The following is a 22,596-nucleotide window of genomic DNA, read 5'->3' on the forward strand; positions in this document are numbered from 1 at the left end:
TTTTATGATATCAAAAAAAATCACCCAAATGGTCAATCATATGATGAAAGCATTTGGAGAAGAAAGAAGAGGTGAGGAAAGAAAATTTGAAAAAAGACAGAACAGAGGAAATAAAGATTCACGAGTTTTTATGGGAAACTGAACAGAAGCAGAGGAGCTGAAGCTGATGAAGCAGACGAAGAGAAAGAGGCAACGAAGACAACAAAGGCGATCTATTGCTTAGCGGGAAAAGCCAAGAACATTCTTTTTTTTAAGAGAACGAATTTGGTGAAAAGAGGAGCTTTTTTAACTTGAAGAACTCAATTCTTTGTATTTGATTAAGTGCGTCTCCTCGATTTTTTTAACATCCCAGACAGCTGCAGGTTCGCAACATCAGATGGAAGGAAAAGTTCTTATCCCCACATTTTGAATTATATATGCTTTGACTGCATTATTTTCTGCGCTTTCATCCACAATGTTTCCATATGACTCGCTAACTTCATCTTTTTCATTATATCTGACTTCAAAACAAATATTGATTCCACTGGACACAGGCACATTCAGATTACCATGAGAAAAAGAAACAAGATGTTCAACGATCTGCATCTTTCTGCCTTCATTTTTTCTCTCGAAACTCCATCTTCACACGTTTTATGGATGGCCACTTCCAGCTTATGTTAGAAAAGAAAATCGAATATCAATTCCTTCTCTTATAATTGAGAACCACGATCTATGGGTAGTCGCCCGTGAGGATCAAGGTTGTGAAAGGGGAAAATTTGAAATGCAAGTTACAATCTCATTACAGCTTAACCATTAACCAACAATTAAAAAAAACGGAAAGTTCCAAGCATATGAACCAACAATAAAAAATATTTTTCATAAAGAATAACAAAGAAAACGTAATATAAATTAATTTCAAATTAGTTTTATTTGTCGAAAATGCACTTTTTATAACTTTCTATTTTTCATTCAATCTATCCCATGAACATTTACAAACTTTCCTAATTTTAATAGTTTTTTTTATGAAGGCTTGGAGCTTTTTCATCTCATAGCAAGGTATTCAATAGTTATATTTTGTAACAGTTGCAAATAACTTTTTGAAAAATTTTCACATCATCATTTTTGGCTGTTATTATTCAAAACAAATAGAATCTTTGATTTTTCATTCTATTAAGAAAAGTTCTTTATCAATAATATGTGCATGAATTTCATTGAATGAAAACAAACTTTTAGAAAACTGCTATTGCGAACTATTTGATCTTCTGACAAAATTTTCAAACTGAGTTCAAAGAAATTTATTTATGGAAGTAATCCAGAAAATTAAAGCGATTAAGTGTTTGCTTCTGTGCGCGATATGAAAGAGGAATGACTTGTACTGATGATGAATTTGGTGGCTGAGAGGAAACAGCAGACACAACAAATAAAGACAGCTCTTTGAAATTAACAACAATTAATGCTGCAGTTGAGTTTGAGAAAATCTCAATTAATGATTTTCCTGCTTTTTGCTTCAATAAAGATAACGAAGAATACAAAGATGAAAAAAATTCAGATGAAGTCAAAGCAGAAGAAATACAAACAAATCACTTTTCACCAAACGCTTCTGCTGATAGCTGTTTCATTTATTCTTGCAAGATGATCACAGAGTGAGAAACATTATCAAACCATCAACAATTGCACTTAACACAAATAATGGTGTTTGAAAACAACACTGGCTCTTCTGACGTGATTGTACAGTCGCCCAGCATCAGATTTCCGCTCTTTACTCCAAAGACAGAGCGATGCGGAGAAGCGAAGCTGAAGCCGGAGACGATGTTCATCCCCAAAATCTCACATTCCTCTGACGAAGACACAACACAATCTGCACTTCCATCCGTCTGAGCGATTTCGCAGTTGAACTCAAAAACAGCTGGGCTGCCTCCGACTGTCTGCACTGTCGCTGATGAAATGGCTGCCTCTGCTGAAACAGCTGCCTTCTTCACCACCAGCACGTTCTGGTACGGCTCGTCGTTCAGATGCCGCACAGCCTCGCTCAGCGTCTCACACGGGTCTTCCCTTCGCCCACAGTTCTTCTCGTTCTTCCCTTTCTCTCCTGACACAAATACCCGCTCTGACTTGTAGAACACAATAAATGGCACCAAATCAATCGGCTCCTCCTCCACTTTGTCCATCTCGTAGATTACATTATCTCTGTCGAAAGCCAACTCACTGAAGTCCATAACAAACAGCGCCTCGTTGATCTGCTCAGCAATCGATCGGAAGACAATGTAAAGATCCTTCGACACACTCGCTCTGTTCAAAAAAAACCGAATCAGCCGAAATTTGATTGGCAGCGCCTTCGCTTTCTTCGCAGACTGTGCATCTGAATCTTCTGGATCGTCCAGGCAGCTCAATGCAATTGTGCCTCCTTTTCCTTCACTCGTTAAGCACACACCTGTTACAAAAGACGACAGATTCGCCAGCAGACTGCCTTCATTTGCCCAGCTGTCAGTCAGCCCACCCGCCTTCTCCTTCATCCACACACAAAACGCCCCTCCCAGCTGATACTCACTCTTGCAGTCGCTGAATGTCGAGTTGTCCATCGTCAGCACCACAGACAGCGCGCTCTCATAAGAAATGATCGATGCCTTCGCATTTGTGCTGCGGATGAGATGCCACTGAAGATTCTTCAGTCTAATTTCGCTTTCTTTCATTTCTTTGCCATTCCCTGATAAAATTGATTCATCATTTCCCTTCTCTTCTGCATCCCCCACAGAAATAAACGATCCATCTGCAAAATTCAGAACATCAACAGAAAACATGCTTGCCACAAAATGTGCAACCGGTGAAGCAAGTTGGATGGCAGATGTCGCAAAGGAGAGTTCTGCCATTTTGGACTCTTCAATCGAAAGTGTCCCAGACGAAACATGGAAAAGCACAAACGCAATGCCTTTTTCTGCTGTCTGCATCGCAAAGGAGCATTTGCTAAGCGTGGCTGTTTCCGTCTCAATGAAAAGAGGTTACTTTTGAAGTGTTTCGAAAGACGAAGGCAGGAAGAAGTTGATGGAGGTAGTGTTGAGCATAAGCTTGTTTGTGAGCACAGCCTCAGAAGGATCAGAAAGAGATTGAATAGCTTTTCCCACATTGATTGTGCATTCATCTGAGGAAGGCTCATCAGAAGAGGAAGAAGAAGAATAGCCAGGAGAAGAGGGAACAGCTGGGCTTATTGAGCTGTTTGAAAGGTCCCACTCGTCTGTAATGGCAGCACTTGTGTTGATTATGATTTCTCTGAACTGAACTCCTTCTCTGAAATGCCTCATTCCTTCCCAAAACGACAGGCAAGGCTCCGTTTCTGATCCGCACCCATGGATGTCTCTTCCACTCGACGACACAACAACAGAAGTGTCTGTGTGCTCAAACTGCAGCTTGTCCAATGAAACTCCTTCTGAAAAGTTCACTTCGTCTAACCCAAAGAAAGCCGTTGTATTCTTCCATTCAGTCCAATCAAACATCACAAAACACCAAATCAGACAAAGAAAATCCATCGATCGAGTTGCAGCAGCTCAGATACAAAAACCCTCCTTTTCCTTTGAAAGTCGAACAAATACAAACAACTCAGAATTCACACCATTCCTCAGATCATTCGCCACAATGAACATGTCTCTTCCCTTGCGCTATGTTTCCTCCAATCCTTATGTCTGAAAATGAATATCTGTCATTGTTGTCTGTTGCACATGTCAAATTAATTCCTCCGCCACATCCTTCAGAACTGCTGCAGATGCTGTTCGTCATTCCCACATTCCTCGTTTTCAGCTGTTCATCTGCCACTTTCAGCTCAAAAGACATCGCTCCTCCATTTTAGCATCTTTCAGATCCGAATGTCTGGAAGGTGTATCCAACAACTTCGATTTCGTAGATATTCTGAAGATGAATAATCGAAGAACACGGATATGTTGCTCCGTTGTTGATGCTGCTGAATGAAGAAGATCACAATAGAAGAATGGCTGTCGAAAAATCCTCTTTATCTATGTATTTGTAGTTTAAGTTTTTCCTTTTTAAAGAATTATGCAAATAAATATTTTTATTTATGGATGATATTTTGCTAAAGATTCTGATTGTTTAATATGAGTGGGAATCAATATCATCGATGAAATAAACAAAAAAATTGAATTATGATTTTCACATTCAATCATATATTTTATTATAATTAAAAAAACTCTGTTCGTTTTCGACTTTTGATTGTTTTTTGATGATTTCGAAATTCATGCATTCTTTTGTGCCCGAAATATTCTGTGCAAATGAAAAAACTCATTTGAAATTTTATCGTTCGAAAAAACATGGAAAAAATAGAAAATATTGCTTATTTGCATTACTCAAAATATGAACACAACAAAAACAAGCATTTAAAAACATCACATATAAATAACAAGTATAAAACAAAGAATTCAAAATAATGAAAGTTTAAAAAATATTTATGGGAAAGATTGAATGAAAATTTAAAAGTTAAAAAAAGTGCATTTTCGACAGATAAAACTGATTTTAAATGAATTATAATAACAAATTCTTTCGTGTACGATATCAGAAATAATTTTTGTTGACGGTCCATGTTCTTCTAACTTGCCGGAAAAACGGGTTAACCGACTATACAAGCGTTATCACAAACTTTATTAACTCGAAGAAAAGGAATAAACAAGAACAACATTGCTCGAGACACTTATTTTCAGGGTTGGGAGTGAAACGGTGGTGGTCCAAAGAGAAGGAATTGATGTTCGATTTTCTTTTCTAATAAAAGTGCATAAGCACCTTTATTGTCAAGAAAATCTTCTATCAATTCCTTCTCTTATTATTGAGAACCTAAGTTAATTGGGAGATGATGAGACCATCATCAGCACATCTATTGTGATCGTCCTTTGCTTTTCCTCTGTTTCCTTCCTTGTTTGTTCCCTTGTTCTGATTATAAACTCTTTTCCCTGTGCTGACGTATCTCTATTTCCTTCGGTGAGCTTTTCAATTCTTGTGGGCTTCATCGGCTGCTCTTCCTTTCTTCTTTGTTCTGAACTCTCTCGTTGACAAACGGAGCTATTGGCTTGTGAACTTGCGGCTTTCTCATTTCCGTTTCTCTTCTTTGTTTCGGATCTTCTGCATATGGCTGTGCTATTTGCATCCTCTCTATCCGCTCTTTCTTCTTGATCGTTTGTTGCAGAGGCAATGACACGGGCCATTGATGATGCAAGATTTGATCGAGAATAATGTTTGACCAACGTATTTGTTTGTGGGGACAATTGTGCAAACTTTGCCACTTGTTCTGGGGGAATTCCTGCCATCGTCAGTGCTGAAAGGCTTGCTGCTTTGATCGAGTTTGGTGTGAATCTCTTGGGCACTCCTGCAACATATATTGCTTCCTTTGCAAGCTTCCGAATTCCTTCGACAGCCAACGGGTGGAAGTTCTCTATGTTCAAAAGTGACTTGTTTGCGTGTTTATTTTTCTCTTGAACTCTCTTCCTCAATTCCTGGATGGCTGATGCAGGACATATCAAACTCAGTTCTGGCAAGAATGGATCAGCATTCTCCATATTTGTGCTTGAGATCTTCAACTTTGTGTCCAAATACATACCTTCCTCCTCGAACCTGCTTTCAAACATATTGATCCTCTCAAGCTCCGTGAATCTGCAAGCAGAAAACAACACAGTTTGGACGATAACCTTCATGGTAAGCTGTTTGAAACTTAATCCTTCATTTGGTTCCAGTCCAGAAAAGAACTCAAGCACTATTCGAGGATTCCAAATATCTCCTGTCTTCTTTTTGCTTGACTCGTCTGTCCTTCGGAATGATCTGAAAAGGGTACGAATGATAGGTATATCTCCAAGGAAAGAAGAGAACACAATGTTGGAGGAAAGCGATATTGCTGCCCTTGTCAACTGAAGGCAAGTTAATTTCATGCCACCGTTCCTAAGCGATAGAAACACATTTTTACAACATGCGGCCCACTCCTGAATAGAATCCGGAATTCTTCCATGTCCACACTCTTTCCATTGTTTCCCAAAATGAACAAATCCATACAGATATCCTCTCCATGTGCTCCTCGAAATGCCTGCTCTGCACTCTTCTGCTAACGAGAAAGGGACGGATTTTTATTCCAGTGCATCCCTCCACCATTGTTCTCCATCGCGTAAGGTGCATTCAGCCAGATTATCCTCAATCGACCTAGTGGAAGACTCGCACCTGTCCATTGCATCGATGGACCCTTCCATAGAACCTCCTTCTGATTCTTCCAAGTCCATTCCAAATGGTGAATGGATCTTAACAAGCTCTCCCAATTCTGTCCCTTCCAATTCGGCAGGAGTAAAATCACTTGTGCTTTCTCCTGCCGTGCTTTCTGGATCGTTGGAATCACAAGAGGGATCGATGGATGAGCTAACACGACTTCGTTCTTCCGGGGAAACATCAGTCCGTCTTCTGCGAGCTGACTCCCTACTCCGCACCATCTTCCCACTTTGCTGTTGTGTTGCGCTGCAAACGCGTCCAGCGTTGGAGCAATGTTGAGTTTTATCATAATTCTTTCCAATACCTCGTCCCGAACCTCGTAGTCTCCTGCTCTCTCCAGTCGTGATAACGCATCTGCTCTTGTGTTCAGAACACCTGGAACATGTGATGCTCTCAACTCTATGCCTAGATCTTGTTTCAGTCTCCATAATTTCCTCAGCACTGGTCGAAGCCTCTTCCCTGCATTCCATCTGTTTTTATTGAACACCACTGATGTGTTGTCCGATCTTAGGTGAAGAAAGGACACATGATGTTCTTGAAGGATTGGAAAGAATTGACTGAGAGCAAGTTAGACTTCCATCAGTTCACTGAAATTAGACTATTGTTTCCTCACTCATTGAGAGGAAATGAATTGTGTGCATCGAGGAGATGGTCGTTCAGGAGAAGTGATGCTCACCATGCCGTCTCCGATGCATCTGTTGTAAGAGTCGCATCCGGGGAAAATACTGGGATAAGCCTGCGTCTTGGGCGTGCTCTCAACTTCGATATCCATTGTCGAATCTGCTGAAGGATTGAAGCATTCAACCTCAATTTGCCTTTCCATCCACTTTCCTTTATTCATTTCTGGAGCATACGATGCACGGAGTACTGCCATAGAGTGGAGTCTGGCTGAACAAACCGGACAGAGTTGAGTTTTCTGGTTATAGAAGCAAGATCTTTCGCTTTCACTATTCTCGCTTTCACACAGTAATTTTCCCATCTGCGACACAAGCGAGTCAGTGCTTCTCTTCTGTCTCCTGCAAGCTGAACCTTCATCTTCGACGAGTCCCACTCGAAGCCAAGGAGAGAAAGCCTTCTTCTTGGTATCAACTGGCTTTTCTCCTGGTTCACCAAAAGACCTAAATCCTCCAGAAACCTGATAATCTCTTTGGCGGCCTGTGCAAAGTTTTCCTTGTTCTCGTGTAACATAAGGAAATCGTCCAAACACGCGATTACCCGAACATCCCATCGTTTCCTGATTTCTGAAGTCACCTTCCTCATCGCGTGCGTGAAAATTCTCGGAGCGTCTACGAAACAAAACGGCATTCCTTTGAATGTGTGGTCTTTTCCAGAATATCTGAAAGCAAAATACGGTCTTAGGTCTTTTTATTCGGGAAGAAGATAGTGAGCTTGTTGTAAATCCATTGTAACTGCGTAATCTTGTCCTCTCAACACACTCCCCACTGTCTTTTCGTTGTCGCATTTGAAGTGTGTCTTTATCAAGGCTGCGTCCAATCTCCTGCAGTCCAGTATCTGCCTCCATGCTCCCGATTTCTTTCTGATCAAGAACACGTTGTTTCTGTGCCTCACATCTTCTGGCCTTGTCTCCTCCACAATTTCTGTCTCTATCTGCTCCTTCAATAGATCTGCGAACGCCTTTCTTTGTTCTTCGTTTGAGTGCACGGCTCCATCTCTGAATGGCATATCCCTTAGCTTCCTTCTCATGTGTTTGCTTTTCCACATCGCTTGCACGCCCTGTTTGATCAACTTGGCACCATCAATTCTTTCCCAAGCTTCTATGAAAAACTCTGTTCTTCCTCCAATCCTTGTCCTGACTGTGGCTCCTTTCCTCACTCCATCTTCCCTCTCCATTGTTGACCCCGACTTCGGCTGTAGTGTCTCCAGTTCGTTGTGGCCCATCCAACTCTCTGCCGCTTTCCTCCTCGTGCAGCCTGTGAGCGGGGTTTTCTCCGAAAAAACTGTGAGCCCCAGATCTTTCTTGGACCAGTGTAATATCTTCTTGGGAGCTTCTGTGTTGTTGAGTTCATCTCTCCTTTAGACCATAAGGAAATTGCTGACTTTCTGCTCGTTGACTTCACGTGTGTTGAGGAGCTTGTAGTTAATCTTGTCTCCTTTAAAATCTACTCTTGCCGTTCGGTCAATTATCCTGTCACATTCTCTGATTTCATTCGCTCCGCCATCCGAAAACCAAATCTTCCTTGTAGCCTGGTTGTTCTCGCCTCCTGTGAAGCCTTCGCTATAAGGAGCAGCGCATCAGCACCCCTTCGTGCACTTTCCCGATGAGGGTCTGAGTTTGCCAAGCTCAGAAGCTGAGCCTTGAAAGCCTGAAACAAACACGGCTCTATCCTATATCCCGCAGAATCCAACGCATCATTAAACCAATTGGCTGATTTTTGGCAGAGGGGAGGCGCTGGCAGCAACACTGGGCTGAGATCCTGAATCATTAATTCTTGTTCAAAACTTTCTTTAGCAAAGGCAGGAAGTTGAAGATCAAAAATGGATTTATTTGGTTCCTGACTGAAAATGCTATTAAAAACAACTGCAGACATTTCATGCATGTCTGAGTCTCTCTCTTCATCTGCGCTTTTTTCTTCTGTTGCTTTAACTACTGTATCTGGAAGACTTGATTGAGAAGTTACCAACACAAAAGAAGGAATTGGTGGAAGGAGCGTTTGGACCCCAAGCTGGCTTTGAACCCCATTTGGCGGTGAGGCTGCTTCGGTTGCCTATGTAAGTCCAGTTGTTTGCGGGAAAAATGGTGATTGCATCATTTATCCGATCTTGGCAACTACCCATAGATCGTGGTTCTCAATGAAAAGAGAAGGAATTGATAAAAGATTTTCTTTTCAATAAAGGTGCTTATGCACATTTATTATTCTTTCATTCACGGATGCTAACAGGCCTCGGAACTCGACTGAAGGGAAAAGGATGATTAATTATTCTGTTCGGAATTTTCTTTTCAACATTCGGCAGAGAAGGCAATTTGGCTCAAGAATTGTCTCTATTGAAAAACACGAAACAGAGGGACAAACGGTGCATCTGCTTCTCGAAACAGCACTCAGCGTTCATATGCTTTCCACAACTCATGTTGTACCAGTGCTTCGCTTTCAACTCGTTACAATGAACGCTTATTTCTCCCATCTTCCGATGAATTGTCGAATCAGATACATTCCTCTCAATTCACTGTATCCTATCGGTTCAAACCAACTTTTCTTTTGATGACTATCTTCTCAACAAATGACAACACGAAACAATTTGAAGCAGTTAAGTTGCTGAACAAAAGTTCTGTTTTTCACAAAAAGCCACAGCTGTCCTGCTTTGTTTCTCTCCTTATCACTCGAATCCCTTTCAGTTCACCTCTGTTAAAACTTCATTAGTTTCAAGCAGGTGCAAATCGCTGAAACAATAACTTCCGTTTGCTGTTTCAACGCTTTTCCAGTGACTAATGCAAGAACAGCTATGAAACCTTTTTCATCTTCCTATGATTTAAAAGATAATAGTTTAATCATTAATCCAACAAAAGCCGCTCAACTTCAGATTTCTTTTATCACCCATTAATTGTGTTTCATAATTGGCATCTTGCATCAGTTGATTTTCAGTGAAAAAGATAGGTCATTTAACTTGACTGAAGGAAAAAAAAGACTGCATGAAATGAATATTGACAACACTGCTTTTAAAAGCACTATTTGATATTTATAAGCAAATCTGAACAGAATTTGTATGTTGTAAAAAAAAACATAATACTGTTATTGAATTTGTTTTTTGTTTTTGTTTTTGGTTTGACAGTGATTGTTGTGCATTATCGTATTAGCAAGCAATGCTCATATCTATGTTTCTTTTTAGAATTTTGAAAGTTAAAAAAAAAACACTCGACACAGGTTTTTTCTTTCTACCGACACCATTCGTCAAAAAAAGATCCTTGTCGCAAAGGCCAAGTTAAAAATGCGAAAGTGATTAAAAACAGAAATTGAAGAATCCACACAAAATGCAAACATCACTCAATGCCAAAAAAGCCATTTCCACTTTTTTTTGTGCATCCTCGTTTTCTTCCTTGTTCAATGCAACTTTCAAAAGGCATTTCACTCAATTTCATAGTAGGTCGTCGTTGATAAAATTATATATCATACGCCAAAAAAAAAATTGAAGGGTTACACTTTTTCTCTGACCTATATTTTAACCCCCAACCTTTTTTCTGAGAAGCTGGATACGGCTTAATACAAGCTCGTAGCCAACGAAAAATAACTAGAAATGTTTATTTTAATATATTTAACTTATGCAGCAATAATTTTGTAACGAATTTTTTTTTCTTGGAGATCTCTGTATTTTTAAATTGTATTTTTTGATCATTAAATTGATGGTCTTTCCATGAATATTACATTCTTGAAGTTTTAAGCAACATCAACATTACACATCATATCATTTTTATTATTTTTATAACTTTTCACATTTCACAAGTTTCTTTTTCACTTGTTTTCTCATTTCATCCACTTTTCGAAAAAATGCTATTATTGATAGTTTTAAGAACAATTTTTTAATTTCAAAAGCATTTCATTTTAAACTCAATACACAGTTGTACACTCACTTAATTTTTTACCAAATATATGTGATTGTTTTTTAAAATCAAAACTGCTGAAATTGATGTTTTTCATCTTTATGTTTGAAATCAAATATGCAAAACTTTTTTGTACATCAAAGTTATTAACATTTTTAAATATACTAAGGATAATCAAAAAAGTTTTCAAAAAATTCATCATTCTTTAAAATTTTTCATTTTTTCAAAAAGTGAATGAAATGAGAAAACAAGTGAAAAAGAAACAAGTGAAATGTGAAAAGTTATCAAAGAAATAAAAAGGATATGAGGTGTAATGATGGTGTAGCTTAAAACTTCCAGAATGTTATATTCATGGAAAGACCATCAATTCAATGATCAAAAAATAAAATTAAAAAATACAGAGATCTCAAAGTTAAAAATTTTTCGTTAAAAATTTTTTTCTGTAAAATTTAAATTTATTAAAATAAACATTTCTAGTAATTTTTTGTTAGCTACAAGCTTGTATTAAGAAGTAGCCAGCTCCACAAAAAAAAAGGTTGGGGGTTAAAATATAGGTCGGAGAAAAAGTGTAACCCAATTCACAAAGATCAACCTATAATCTCTCATCCTTTCCCTCTTTTTTGTTTCCTTCTTCAACAATCATCCTGATAAATCTATTTTTCAAAGAAATATCTGAAAAATAAAGATGGCCTCTCAATTTTTTTGTGTTTTTATATCCAACATGCTTCAGCAACATTGAGGATTTTTCAAAAGGATATTTGTTAAATTCATTCAATTTGTGATTTTCATCAAATTCTTCATTCCAGAAAAATTGCTTCAATTCTTCTTTGACCATATTCTTCAGCATTCCATTCATCTTCTCCTTCAGCAGACTTTTTTCTTCTTCTGAAAAATCCAGTTCAGGAAACATTTCTTTAAAAAAATCAAATAATTAAAAGCAGTCTTCAATCCCTTGAATAAATCAATTGCACGCATGTAAAACTTGTTCCATATCTATCATCTCCAATATGTTCAAAAAGCAATGTGAATAGAAAGAGTTTATGATAATCCATTCATTGAAAAACAAAGGAATGAAAAAGAGAAAAAATGGATGAAATGAAAATACTGATAACAGGCATGAAAAAAACCATAGCTCACACCACTCTTTCATGAATTGTAATTCAGACAAGAAAATATTACGAAATGCAAAAGAAAATTCTTTCAAGTTCTTTGCAATAGATGTTTTGATCGAATAATTAACAAGAATCTAGTGCATGAAAAAATGACTACATTTTGCACAGTTGCTATCCATATTCTCTTTCCAAACTCAATGTGTTTTTCTGAAAGGTGGAGACAGGATTCAATAACTATTTGTCAGATTCTCTGGATTAAAGAATGGTGCAAATGGAACTATCTTCATTAGGTGAGTATTTTTATTGGCACCAGTTTTTTTATTGGCACCAAAAATTATTTTCATTATCTTCATTTCATTAAAGCTCATAAAATCTGTTTCATAACATAAGTACAATAAACATATAAAAATTAAGCTACACGTCAAATATTTTTTCAAAAAACATTCTCAGAAAAACGATCTAATAATTTTTAACTTTTATATTTCGATCAATACTTTGCTCGTATTTTCTTGACTGATTGTTGTTTCGAGTTTTTGATCACGGTATTTACAAAAACAACTGTATTTTCCGTATTTGTTACTTATTCATTATATTTTGAATCATTTATTTAAGTGTATTTTTGCATTTCACCATTTTTGTTAAAACATGCAAAATAAAGTAAATGTGTTTGCCTTGTCAAAAAATGTCAAAAGATATATGTAAAATAATCTTTGTTGAATATCGAACATGTTTTGAAAACGATTATATATTCAAAATTAAAAAGAAATCAAAGGATCATGTATATTAAAGAATTGCATTTATTAAAGTAATGAAAAATTGGCAATTATCAAATACCAAGGATTAATTTATAAATACACCTTTTATATATTTTCAACCTCATGTGAATCAATAAAACAAACACATTTACTTTATTTTGCATGTTTTAACAAAAATGGTGAAATGCAAAAATACACTTAAATAAATGATTCAAAATATAATGAATAAGTAACAAATACGGAAAATACAGTTGTTTTTGTAAATACCGTGATCAAAAACTCGAAACAACAATCAGTCAAGAAAATACGAGCAAAGTATTGATCGAAATATAAAAGTTAAAAATTATTAGATCGTTTTTCTGAGAATGTTTTTTGAAAAAATATTTGACGTGTAGCTTAATTTTTATATGTTTATTGTACTTATGTTATGAAACAGATTTTATGAGCTTTAATGAAATGAAGATAATGAAAATAATTTTTGGTGCCAATAAAAAAACTGGTGCCAATAAAAATACTCACCTATTATTGGGCATCAAAGAATACAAACAAAAAGTTTGAACTTTTTTCAACTTTATTGTGATAATTGATTGGACGCGCATGTGATAAAATCAACACATCAATTTTCAAAAACAAAATTTTCATCATCATTAAAAACGTCACATTAAAGATTTGTTCAAATTTTGTTGGAAATATGCAATATCAAAAATCCATTTTTTTTAAACAAGGAATATTTAGCTCAAAGAAAACAATTCGATCAAAACAAAGAAACACAAAAAGAAGTGGAAATGAATTTGTTGGCTTTGAACCATGTTGGATATTCTGTATGAGCATTTCAATTTTCTTTTTGATATAGTTTATTATTCCCCCCTTTTTTTAAAAAGGAAATTGAACAAGAACTGTTTATGAGTGAAATCAAAGAAATTATCCAGTATCATCAGGAATATCACAATCTCACACGACTTGCCTATCAGTCTGCTTTGCAAATTGTGAAAAGCAGATTTTTCTGCAATGGATCATTGAAATTTATAATTGTGAGTTTTCTTCGTTTTGTAAGAAAGGCAGCAAGAGAGTTGGAAGCTTTGATGAAATGTGCAAATTGGAAGAAAAACGCTGATGAATATGAAAAAAGAAGGAGAGATGGAAGGAGAAGAGGAGAAGAGGAGAAAAGGAGAAGAAGAGAAGAAGAGAAGATGAAGATAATAATAATGATAACGTTGCGGTTCAATTTGAGTGCAAAGCAAAGACTGCTTTTGCAAAACAGATTTATTCCACTTACAATATTACCTTCCACATTCTCCCTTCCCAACTCCCATGTGCCTGCATCTGATCATGTCTCTCTCTCTATCTTCTCTATCTTCTTCTCTTTCTCCATTTTTCTCAACTTTTCCCACTTCTTTTCCCATTTCTTTCATCTACTGCTTCTCCCTCACTCAAATTATTCAGCGCCAAACTTCCACCGTTTATGCAACGATTAAAAGAAGAACCAGAAGCAGAACCAATGGCAGAGGAAGTGATGTTGTTGTATTTGCTCTACCACCAGTCCCTGAAGACGATGTTCCCCTCCACTGAGTATGCAACGATTTGTGTGGTATCCTTCCAAATGACTGCACATGATGATAGAACTTGCTGTGTTGGTGAGACAGTTGCAGGGTGGCATGCACATCAGCCTCGCCTGGAAGTGTCACACTGGCAAAGGCAGAGGTGCAACCGAAGCAGTCGAGCAGCCTAAACACAGTCGCACGCCGCAGCTCAAACTGTGCTGAAGGAGCAAGAATTGCTGGAAAACAAAAGCTTCATTGACTCTGCACATGTACGGGGAGTGCGATTGCGAAGGAGAGTTGACTGCATGAAGCATCGAAGCGATTGTTTCCGTGGCCGTTGATGATGATAATGATGATGATATAAAGCAGCTTGTGGTCAGGCTGTGAATGCGAGAGGATCTGAGAGCGATTATATTGGACAAAGTGGAGAAAGCTGGAAGAAGAAGCTGGATGAACTGCTCTAGCAGCAGGAGAGACAGAAGAGGAATGCCATTTGCAAGATGTGGGAGAGCTTGTATGAGGGGGGCGTAGTGGGAGAGAAAGGATTGGAAGGATGCAGGAAATGGCTGAAGAACAGGGCCGGAAGGAGAATTGGCGCATTGACAGCTTTGAAGAAGACTGCCACCTACCCTGCCAGGTGATGCGTTGCAATCTGTTTGTGAATGAGAAGGGAGGCTGAGAGTGCGAGAGTGACTTGACGTGAGCGAAGCGAATAAGAAAGGTGCCAAACACTGGAATGCGGAAAGGCTCATCATTGGCTCAGAAAAAGAAGAAGTTGAAGATTGAGATGGATGTGGAGCATGTGCTGGTGGTGAAGATATCATTGAATAAGAGGGAGAAGGAGGAGGAGAAGAAGGAGAAGGTTGCAAAGTGTTTTTAGACGAGGGAAGAGGAAGGAGAATGAGATTTAATGATGCATCTTCAGAAGGCAAGCAAAGATGCATCAGATCCAAAGTTTGTCAGAGATTGTGAAGGGAGGAGGGGGAGGGGGAGGGGAAAAAGAAGTTTTGAAAGAAGCATTGAAGAAAGCAGAGAGCGAAAAGTGCTTGGAGAAGACGAAAAAAAATGCAAAATACAAAAAAATAAGAAATATGAAAAATTTGAAGGATTTGTAGAACACGACGATGAAGGAGATAGAAAAGGGGATCCAGCAGAAGAGATTGATTTGTGTTGTGGAGGAAATGGCATTGCGACAGAAGGAAATCAGAGTGCTTGTGGATTCTTCGTTATCAAGGCAGAGTGTCCAAATACGCTTTTGAGTGTTGGAATAATCCGACAGAAGCTGTCAAATTCTGATCGATGCGAAGTCAAAATCGTGAGAGACTTGCTTGAAAGTTAGTCGCATCAGCACCTCATGGAGTTGACTGCAGTTATCGCTTTAAGTTTTTGTACCTCAATGCGGTTTCAATCATTACCTCTAAAATCATTTATCCTGTTGTTTTTTCTTCTGAAAGTATAATTCGAGAATCATTCATCTCTTTTTCCTTCTCACTGCAAGAAAAACCAGCTTAAATAAAACTTTGATGCACCTGAGGAACAAATGACTTGTTAGAACTCATTTTGACTGCTTTTAAACCAAGCAAACAACGATTTCTTTCTCAAAGCAAAGCTACAAAATTTATTTTTTCAACAATCATCCACTTGTCGCTTGATTCTTGGCCTAGCTCATAAGTTGGACAAATAATGTTTTGCAGTTTCCGATTTTTGAAAAGAATAAGGAGTCAAATGGATTTTCATCAAAGAAACCATTCACAAAGGAATAATTGAAGTTTTCGATCGTGATCCAAAAAACTCAACATTTATCTCATTTTCCCTGTACGTGCATCAAGAAGATTTTTATGTGGTCCATAAAATTGCTCTGCAATTCAACCATTCATTAAAAAGAATTTCTTTTTTGAATGAATGAAAAAAAACTTCTTGTGGGTGTCATGAGCACTTTCCATCTTTTTCGTTTGCTTTTCCCTGAACATGTTCTTGAAAACTATTAAAAGAGATTATTTTCATGTTATTATTTCTTATTGATCGAATATGCAATTTGTCATTTTTTGTTTTTCGCTTTCATTTATTTTGTTTTTGTTTTGTCATATATATTCGTATGAAAGCCACCACACGCAAATCACATCAAGTTATGCTTACAGATTTGATTGGCACATGCTTGGTCATTGCTTTTATTTCTTTTATTTTGATTCATTATTTTCTTGATCAACGAAAACAATCGACACTATCTCCAAGACAATGGAAAAAAAAGATTGCAAATATGCGCACTATTGTTATAAATTTGGAACGAAGACCTGATAGAAAAAGACATATGGATTTTCAGTTGAAAGATACTCAACTTCAATACGAATTCTTTCCAGCAGTTGATGGAAAACTTCTAAATTCGACTGAATGCACAAATGAAAGACTTTCATTTTTGAGCCGAATACATCCTCGCACGAAATTCAATTTTACAGACGCTTGCAAAACATTGAGTCCGTATTCCAGGATATATGGAGTTATTGGTTGCTGGCAAAGCCATCTTCAAATATATTTTGACATCGTTGAAAGGGCAAAGAAAACAGGTGTTGATGGGCCTGTTCTTATTTTGGAAGATGATGCAAATGTTCCTGCAAATTTGAAGCAAATACTACTTAATTTAATGCCTCAACTACCTGATAATTGGGATGCATTTTTCTTGGGAAGACATCATCAAAACTGCTCTGTAAATGTGTCTAAAGATTTGTGCAAACTTGATATGTTCTGGGGTGCTTATGGATATGTTTTGAACGGAGCAAAAGCAGCAGAGAAGTTGATAAGTATATCCAACACTGAAATGGTACAATATATTGACGTAGTTTGGTTGTCGTATACCGGAGGCTATTTAAATTTCTATACTGCACACGGTGATGAAATTGTTAAAGAGAATGAAGACCTTGGGCATAAAAGCGATATCAAATAAAAAAGCAATCATCTGAAAAGAAGATTTATCAAACATTTTCTTTTTATAAACAGAGAAAGTTAGATAAAGTATTTATTTTTTTGAACATTTCAATACATAGATTTTCTATTTTCTATTTCTTTTTTTTTGTGGGGAAGGAAGATTTAACTTGTCAGTTGACATTCAAAACTTATTATTTTCTTCTTCTTTTTAATAGAAAAATTGATGAACAAACAGATTTATATATCAATTTATTCATAAATCTCAATTCACCACCATTATTATTATTATTTATTTTTTAAAAATCTCTTGAATCATTAAACTTTAAAGGTTTTGGAAATTACTGAAAGTTATTCACACTCAACCGTTGGATTGGGACGGAAAATTTTGCTTTCAAAAATTTGATACACTTTTCATTAGATGAATTGTGAATAGATTTTTTTAAATTTTAATAAGCCAGATTTATACAAATGAACTCATGTTTATCCGAATAGATCATGTTTATTTGAATAAACTGAGTTCATTTAAGATTGACTGAGTTCATTAGAGAAACTAAAAATTGGATAAAAAACAAATATTTAAAATTTTATTAAATTGATTGAAAAAAATATTAAAATATTATTTGTATATTAATAATGCAGTTTTGGAAATGATTTTTGATGTTTTCGAAATTCTTTCAAAGATCAAAAGGATCAAAACATTTTTAAAACAATAAAAATCCTTTTTCTCCAATACATAATTCAAAACACATCAATATTACATTCGTTAATTATTTAACTTCTGTGCATGCAATCTACATGTTTTAACATGCGTTTTAAATTGAAAAAAAGAAGAATTTCGTGTGCTATGAAATTAATAATATTCTTTTAATTTGAGATAAATTAGTCAATTGAAAATTGTTGAACGACAAATTGAACTGCCTCAATATATACGCAAACAATTTGTTTTAAGACTTTGATTGGTTCGATAACATTAAAAGATTGATAAAAACAACCGGCCAGTATTTGAAATTGATAGGGTCATATTTTTATTAGTACCCCGTTTTTTATTTGATCCTAAATTTTTTTTTCTCAAATTGCTTCATATAGAAGCTTATACGCAATGAGTATAATTTTAAAACAAATGATATATTATTATAAGGTTGTATACCAAATATTTTTGAAAATCATTTCTTTAGACAAAAGATCTGAATTTTTTAAGTTTTATTTTTTGATCAATGTTTTGCTCGTGTTTCCACGAGTTTTTGAAACCGAGTGTTTTCCTTGTTGGCATTGTTTTTGAACTTTTCTTTTTAACATTTTTGATTATTTTATAACATGAAAAACTCTTTTTTTTTCACTAGTTTTCACACCTCTCCTTTTTTTTGTAAAATTGAAATTTTGAAGAAATATGTTGTTATTTTTTGAATTAATCATACGTGCATGATTTGCAAATTAGTATATCAAATAATTAATGTGATGAAAAATTGAATTAAAAAGTATTTATATCAGAAAATGAAAAAGATGATATTTTGTATTTCTCGTTTTATTTTTCATACACACATAAATTTCAAAGAAAGCTTAAATATTAAACATTACATAAGATAATGCATCGTTGAAAAACAAGCAATCTTATTAAAAACAATTTCCTTTGTTGATATTATCGATTTACAAAAAAAAAGGAGAGGTGTGAAAACTAGTGAAAAAAAAAGAGTTTTTCATGTTATAAAATAATCAAAAATGTTAAAAAGAAAAGTTCAAAAACAATGCTAACAAGGAAAACACTCGGTTTCAAAAACTCATGGAGAAACGAGCAAAACATTGATCAAAAAATAAAACTTAAAAAATTCAGATCTTTTGTCTAAAGAAATGATTTTCAAAAATATTTGGTATACAACCTTATAATAATATATCATTTGTTTTAAAATTATACTCATTGCGTATAAGCTTCTATATGAAGCAATTTGAGAAAAAAAAATTTAGGATCAAATAAAAAACGGGGTACTAATAAAAATATGACCCTATTTTTTTTTAAAAAAAGATAATAAATCAAATAAACAAGTCTTCATAATTTCATTGAATAATGAACAGAGTTCAAACGCTTTTCTCTTTCTATTTGAATAAGCTTATTACACAAGCATTTCTTATTTCATTGTTGTCCGCCTGTCTGGAACATGCGAAATGTTTTTCCGCTCATTCCAAGCCATCAAAGCCGAAAGTTCCATTCTGATTGATTCACAAGGCAGCAGAATTGATTTTACAAATGTTTCCGTGAGCAACGTGGAACTGAAGTGTAAAAGTATTGTTGCAGTGTTGGCACAGACTGAGTGGAGAATCAAGTTTAAAAAATTGAATGAAAGTGGCAGCCTAACAAAACAACTCAAATGCTGTTTCCTTCACTCACTCCTCCAAAGTGCTCCTTCTGAGCCCTCCATCATCAGCTGAATCTTCGGCTAGTCTTTTAGCGCGTCTGTGCAAAACACTTCAATCAAGAATTGTGGAAGCAGCCAGAGCGAAAGTGGAGGAGGAATGATCATGAAATAAAACGAGGGAGGGTTTTTTGAGTGTCGTTTTTCTTCCGACTTGGGGTGTTTCTGCAAGGAAAGTGGAAGAAGAGGCGCAATATTCCTGGATTGCTCATCGATCGCGAGCGATGGTCCTTTGCCGTTCCTCTTGGAAAACACCTCGTTCATGAAGAACAAAGCATTTGTTGGAAGAGACGTGTATGTGAAATGCGCGAATGAAAAAATTCAAATTGGCACCGAGCTGTTCGAGATCGATTTCAGAGCACAGTTTGTTCGGGATCTTGCCATGTGGGGATGCACTGCATAAAACAAGGTTGAAGAGCAAGATCTCTTGCTTATCGTGATTGTATGCCAGAGTGAGACAACATTTGCATCTTCTTCAGCTAGCAACGCATCTGACATACGCCAGTGTGGTGCAATGAGCAAACCGTGCATTTCGCTGAATGCTACGCTGCCTCACATCATTCCTTCTGTTTTCAGCAATTTGCTGATTGACAAAAGCGCTGAGGTGACAGGGGAAGCAAGCGCTTGCGATGTCTCGATCAAGTCGCTGGATGCGGAAGGCGCCAGAAGGAATGTTGTGCTGAACAGCAGCATCGGAAGCAAGACGAAAAGCCTTTGTTCGTGCTAGTTGCGAGTCAAAATCGAATTTCTTTCGTTTTTGTTTGGAAGAGTTTTTTCTTCTCTTAACTCCAGCTTATTATCCCTTGCCAATGGCAACTTGTAGATTGCAGACACAATATTTGCTCAAGAAGCTTCTGGTGGAGGTTCTGAAATTTAACTGAATTGCTTAATTGTTGAAATAAGTGGTAGAAGATTGACGATGTCTGACTGAACTTTTGCCAGCCTCTGTCTCAGTTCTTCGTGCCTGGCAACAAGTCGTGGACAATATTTCTCGTGAACATTTCCGACATGAATTCTGCTGTGTTGTTGGACTTCAGCAATCTGGTGAACCTCTCCATGCAGCAGGTGCTTATTTCCAGTTGCGCACTTGAGCAATTCGCCTTTCTCATTCACAGCTGCAAAGACTTCCAGCTGCAGAAGGTTCAAATCAGAAATGCAGAGAGCATAGCAAGCTTGATTGTGTTTTCCTCAGACGGTTCAGAAGGTTATTCAAATATCCAGTGCTATCACTTGGAATTCGATGATACACAAGTGTCAAGGGAATCTTTTATTTCTGTCGAATGCCAACAAATAAATGCCGAGATGAATTTCTTGGTCATTTCCAACATGATGCTTGGAGAAAGACGCTCTGCGAACATGAAGTCAAATACTTCGTTATTCAAACTGAAGCTGTCATCGTTTCAAAACACAACCCGATATTTACTTATCCCGTACTGCTTTGCGTCTTTATCTTCGTCTTTGTTGCTGGAATTGGAGAACTGCTCGAACAAAAAGTGTGCTTCGCCATCTGAAAAAGGGAGTATTGTAGCGTTGGCAGATTTGGCAGATGCTAGCATGTCTTCGTGTGTGTTTGACGGAGCAGCAAGCGCACCAGAGTTGAGAGCAAACGACGAGCGATAAGAAGAGCTGTGCCAGTGGAGCGGATCGATGGTTGATCTTCAGAATTGCACAGGAAGGATAATAAACACGAGCATTGCCAACTCGTCGAAAAGATGGGTTCCTGTGTTCTGTTGAAGCACCTGTGTGCAATTTGCATTATTTGTCAACAACAGCCGAGTGCAGTGGGTTATTCGTACATAAGGAACAATTACGCCTGCTCTGACCATGCGCTTTTGAATATTCATAGCCTGAAAATCGGGGATGGCTTTCTTCCGAACATTTCGATGTGGATTTCCACCAGTTTGAGAACATTGGAAAAAATAGCTTCAGAAAGAGCATCTCGTTCATCATTCAACAGCTGAATTCATGATATCTTGTTAAGAAGGCAATGCCATATCCCTGGATCTCATTGGCTCTTCGTTCATTCCCTGGCACTAACTCCTCCAGAATGATTTTGTCAATTAATCCCTCCACAGACTCAGAAATATCCGCTGTAAGTTGAACTTTTTGAAAATGAAACTTTAATCCGTGCAGTCATCCCAGCCTCAATCGCAACTTCGGTGTCTGACAATATTGAAGTGGCTGCAAGACCATGACAAAGAGCTCAAATACAGTGCATCAACTGCACAATTTCTTTTGAAGAACAGCAGTGAAGTTTTATTAAAAACGATGAAAGAATTGCTGAAGGAAGAAGAGAAAGAAAACCGTCTCGATCATCGATTGCAATTGTTATCACATCGATAATTCTTAAGACGCATTTGATTGGATGTATTATGTTTAATGCTCGTTGGAATAAGGTTTCGAATGAAGCGGAAGATTTGAGACAGATAGTTGATGATACAATAAAAAAGGTTCTGAATGCATATGAATGTTGACTATAGAGAAATCGCCAGACCATCAAAGGAGGAAAGCGGAGAAGAATGAAGAAAAGCGGAATATTGAGAGGCTTCGTGAAAAAAACTGATTAATAAATGTGTAATCTATTCAGTCAACGGAGAAAGTGGTAAAGATGAAAGCCGCATCAATCTGCTGATTCGACTGAGTGCTACAGAATTATACGCTTTGTTTGTGTGGATCACTCCACGAACATCAACAGAAACAAATTTTTGTTTTTTTATATTTAATTATACAGAGATCAAATGAAAAACATAAAAGTTGGAATGGAATAAAATAATGATAACAAATTGAAATTTGCATTCATTTCTTCCTCTGTTTGTCAAATAAATTTTTCTTTAAACATATATCTAATATTGTTTAAGAATAAAGAAAAATCTCTATTTTTTATAGTTTTTCAATTTTTTTGTTGATAAAAAAAAAGATAAAATACAAAAATATTATCTTTAGTCTTCATAACTTTTTCATAAAATATTTATTTGAGCGTATTGCACTTTATTCAAGTGTCACTCGACCATTTTAAATAACAAGACTTCATTAAAGAAAAACCCAGTTCATTCAAATGTGTTGTATTTTTTCGAATAAAAAGAATCTGTTAAC

The 22,596-nt window shown here is 36.5% G+C and overlaps 7 protein-coding genes across 7 annotated transcripts; 3 read left to right on the forward strand and 4 right to left on the reverse strand.

The window, feature by feature from the left end:
- Positions 1-1,643: 1,643 nt before the first annotated feature.
- MONOS_16330 (uncharacterized protein) lies at positions 1,644-2,924 on the reverse strand (the record flags this gene model as incomplete). The annotated part of the gene is made up of 1 exon (XM_067869246.1): positions 1,644-2,924. One exon carries the CDS (start codon positions 2,922-2,924, stop codon positions 1,644-1,646), a length of 1,281 nt encoding a protein of 426 aa, XP_067732565.1.
- Positions 2,925-2,975: 51 nt separating this feature from the next.
- Positions 2,976-3,467, reverse strand: MONOS_16331 (uncharacterized protein; the record flags this gene model as incomplete). Its single annotated transcript, XM_067869247.1, has 1 exon — positions 2,976-3,467. The coding sequence occupies one exon, from the start codon at positions 3,465-3,467 to the stop codon at positions 2,976-2,978; it is 492 nt and encodes a 163-aa protein (XP_067732566.1).
- Positions 3,468-6,832: 3,365 nt separating this feature from the next.
- Positions 6,833-8,246, reverse strand: MONOS_16285c1 (uncharacterized protein; the record flags this gene model as incomplete). Its single annotated transcript, XM_067869199.1, has 2 exons — positions 6,833-7,953; positions 8,084-8,246. 2 exons carry the CDS (start codon positions 8,244-8,246, stop codon positions 6,833-6,835), a joined length of 1,284 nt encoding a protein of 427 aa, XP_067732567.1.
- A 5,852-nt stretch (positions 8,247-14,098) lies between these two features.
- On the reverse strand, positions 14,099-15,123 carry MONOS_17208 (uncharacterized protein; the record flags this gene model as incomplete). Its single annotated transcript, XM_067870105.1, has 2 exons — positions 14,099-14,415; positions 14,910-15,123. 2 exons carry the CDS (start codon positions 15,121-15,123, stop codon positions 14,099-14,101), a joined length of 531 nt encoding a protein of 176 aa, XP_067732568.1.
- Positions 15,124-16,290: 1,167 nt separating this feature from the next.
- Positions 16,291-17,330, forward strand: MONOS_17209 (putative collagen beta-1,O-galactosyltransferase). Its single transcript, XM_067870106.1, has one exon. It carries the CDS (start codon positions 16,308-16,310, stop codon positions 17,115-17,117), a length of 810 nt encoding a protein of 269 aa, XP_067732569.1. The 5' UTR covers positions 16,291-16,307; the 3' UTR covers positions 17,118-17,330.
- A 2,435-nt stretch (positions 17,331-19,765) lies between these two features.
- MONOS_15855 (uncharacterized protein) lies at positions 19,766-20,230 on the forward strand (the record flags this gene model as incomplete). The annotated part of the gene is made up of 2 exons (XM_067868756.1): positions 19,766-19,870; positions 19,955-20,230. 2 exons carry the CDS (start codon positions 19,766-19,768, stop codon positions 20,228-20,230), a joined length of 381 nt encoding a protein of 126 aa, XP_067732570.1.
- A 281-nt stretch (positions 20,231-20,511) lies between these two features.
- Positions 20,512-21,123, forward strand: MONOS_17210 (uncharacterized protein; the record flags this gene model as incomplete). Its single annotated transcript, XM_067870108.1, has 1 exon — positions 20,512-21,123. One exon carries the CDS (start codon positions 20,512-20,514, stop codon positions 21,121-21,123), a length of 612 nt encoding a protein of 203 aa, XP_067732571.1.
- Positions 21,124-22,596: the final 1,473 nt, after the last annotated feature.

The sequence above is a fragment of the Monocercomonoides exilis genome (genome assembly GCF_001643675.1).
Source record: "Monocercomonoides exilis strain PA203 chromosome Unknown scaffold9-1957334, whole genome shotgun sequence".
Lineage (NCBI taxonomy): Eukaryota > Preaxostyla > Oxymonadida > Polymastigidae > Monocercomonoides > Monocercomonoides exilis.